General features: G+C 44.3%; 1 protein-coding gene across 1 annotated transcript; it reads right to left on the bottom strand.

Moving 5' to 3' along the window:
- Positions 1 to 390: 390 nt before the first annotated feature.
- SARC_15076 (hypothetical protein) lies at positions 391 to 964 on the bottom strand (the record flags this gene model as incomplete). Its single annotated transcript, XM_014290791.1, has 1 exon — positions 391 to 964. A coding segment is annotated over one exon (574 nt), but the record flags the coding sequence as incomplete, so codon positions are not given.
- Between the last annotated feature and the right edge of the window lie 746 nt (positions 965 to 1,710).

The following is a 1,710-nucleotide window of genomic DNA, read 5'->3' as shown; positions in this document are numbered from 1 at the left end:
ATGAATTTGCATGAAGACGCAACTACGTTAACAGATACCAGGCACGTGATTAGTATGAACTTGCATGAAAATGCAGATACGGTAACAGATACCAGGCACGTGATTAGTATGAATGTGCATGAAGACGCAATTACGTTAAAAGATACCCGGCACGTGATTAGTATTAATGTGCATGGAGACACAACTACGTTGAAACTACACCTGGGTATGGTGAGTACAAGATATAAGATGAGCGTATTCACGTGAGAGGCCAGAGCAACTCTTATACGCTCCGTGCCATATACACAGCAGCACCCCGACAAGCACCGGCGCATAAAAAGCCCGTTCTAAACTAAACAACCCCCTAAAAAACCCATATTTTAGCTCGTTCTGCACTAAACAGATACCTACCATCTGGGCGGGGTAGTGAAGAAGATCACTTCATTGCTACACGCGGCATCCACCGCCAGTCTCAGCGTACCCACGACCGTGCTGAGAGGTTCGGTACTTTTGAACTCTATCTGTGCCACGTGGTCACCCACCATCAGCCGTATACACGTGGTCACCTGCCCCCTCTGCTCGCTACTGAGCTCGTCACTGCCGTGCTTAGTACTAAACTGGAACGGCCGGTCCATGTCCGTGTGCATGCGTGTGTCTCTGAGCAGCACACGCAGATCCGCCGCTGTGACCTTGAACATCTCATCTGGTAGGTCCTCTTGTTCCTGTGTGTGTGTGGCATTGGCCCCCTGATGGCTTATAACCTCTACCTCTCCTTCTCTCTCAGCCTTCCCTTTACCCTTACCCTCCCTCTCCTCGTGTGGCTGGTTTGAGATGTGGCTGTTCGTTTCGGTGCGTTCGGTGTGTGACTGTACATCGCGTGAGAAGATATGGACGTTACGCCCTGCGAGTGTGATCTGCTGAGATGTATTGCCGTGTGTGACTGGCGTCGTGTGTTGAGCGACCGTCGTGTCACCGTCGGGCTCGCCTGAGAGAGGTGAATGAAAACAGCAGAACACTCAGTATCCGAACATGTGACCACTATTTATATTTATACTTATCTATTTATATTTATATTCAAATTCATATTTGTATTTATACTTGTATTTGTATTCGTATTTGTATTTGTATTTGTACAAGTATATACCCAAAATCCAACGACTTCGGGTCAGCAAGCTGGTTCATGGACTGGAATACAAACGTACTCAAACATACAAGTATCTATAGTTCACTTTTCCAACTTTCTTCCAACAAAAACGTACTCCAAAAGCTCCCACCCTTGCGTGAGATTGAGGCACGGCGTAAAAGGATCTAAACACCCACGCTGTCAAATGTGCGCACCTAATTCGAGATACGAATACGTTTTGCTGCTACTGTTTACATACTGGTATCGCTGGTGGGAAACTTAAAGTCGCGCAACGGGAAGGCCTCGGCGTCATCCACCGGTGCTGATGGCTCTAGGGACAGTCCAGTCATTTGCGCGAGTGTTGTGGGCTGTTGCTGGCGCGGCTGTGCACTCTGTTTACACCAATAAAGGTCGTTGATACACGTGAGTATATGCAAACGTGTATTTGTAAATGTATATATATATATATATTAAATATAATAATAATATATATATATAAATATATATTTATATCTATATAATAATATATATATAAATATCTATATATATATATATTATATTATATATATATTATATATATGCGTGTGTGTGTGTGTGTGTGTGTGTGT

The sequence above is a fragment of the Sphaeroforma arctica genome, assembly GCF_001186125.1.
Source record: "Sphaeroforma arctica JP610 unplaced genomic scaffold supercont1.5574, whole genome shotgun sequence".
NCBI lineage: Eukaryota > Ichthyosporea > Ichthyophonida > Sphaeroforma > Sphaeroforma arctica.
Note: the sequence above shows the minus strand (reverse complement) of the source record. Positions and strands in the feature narration are given on the sequence as shown.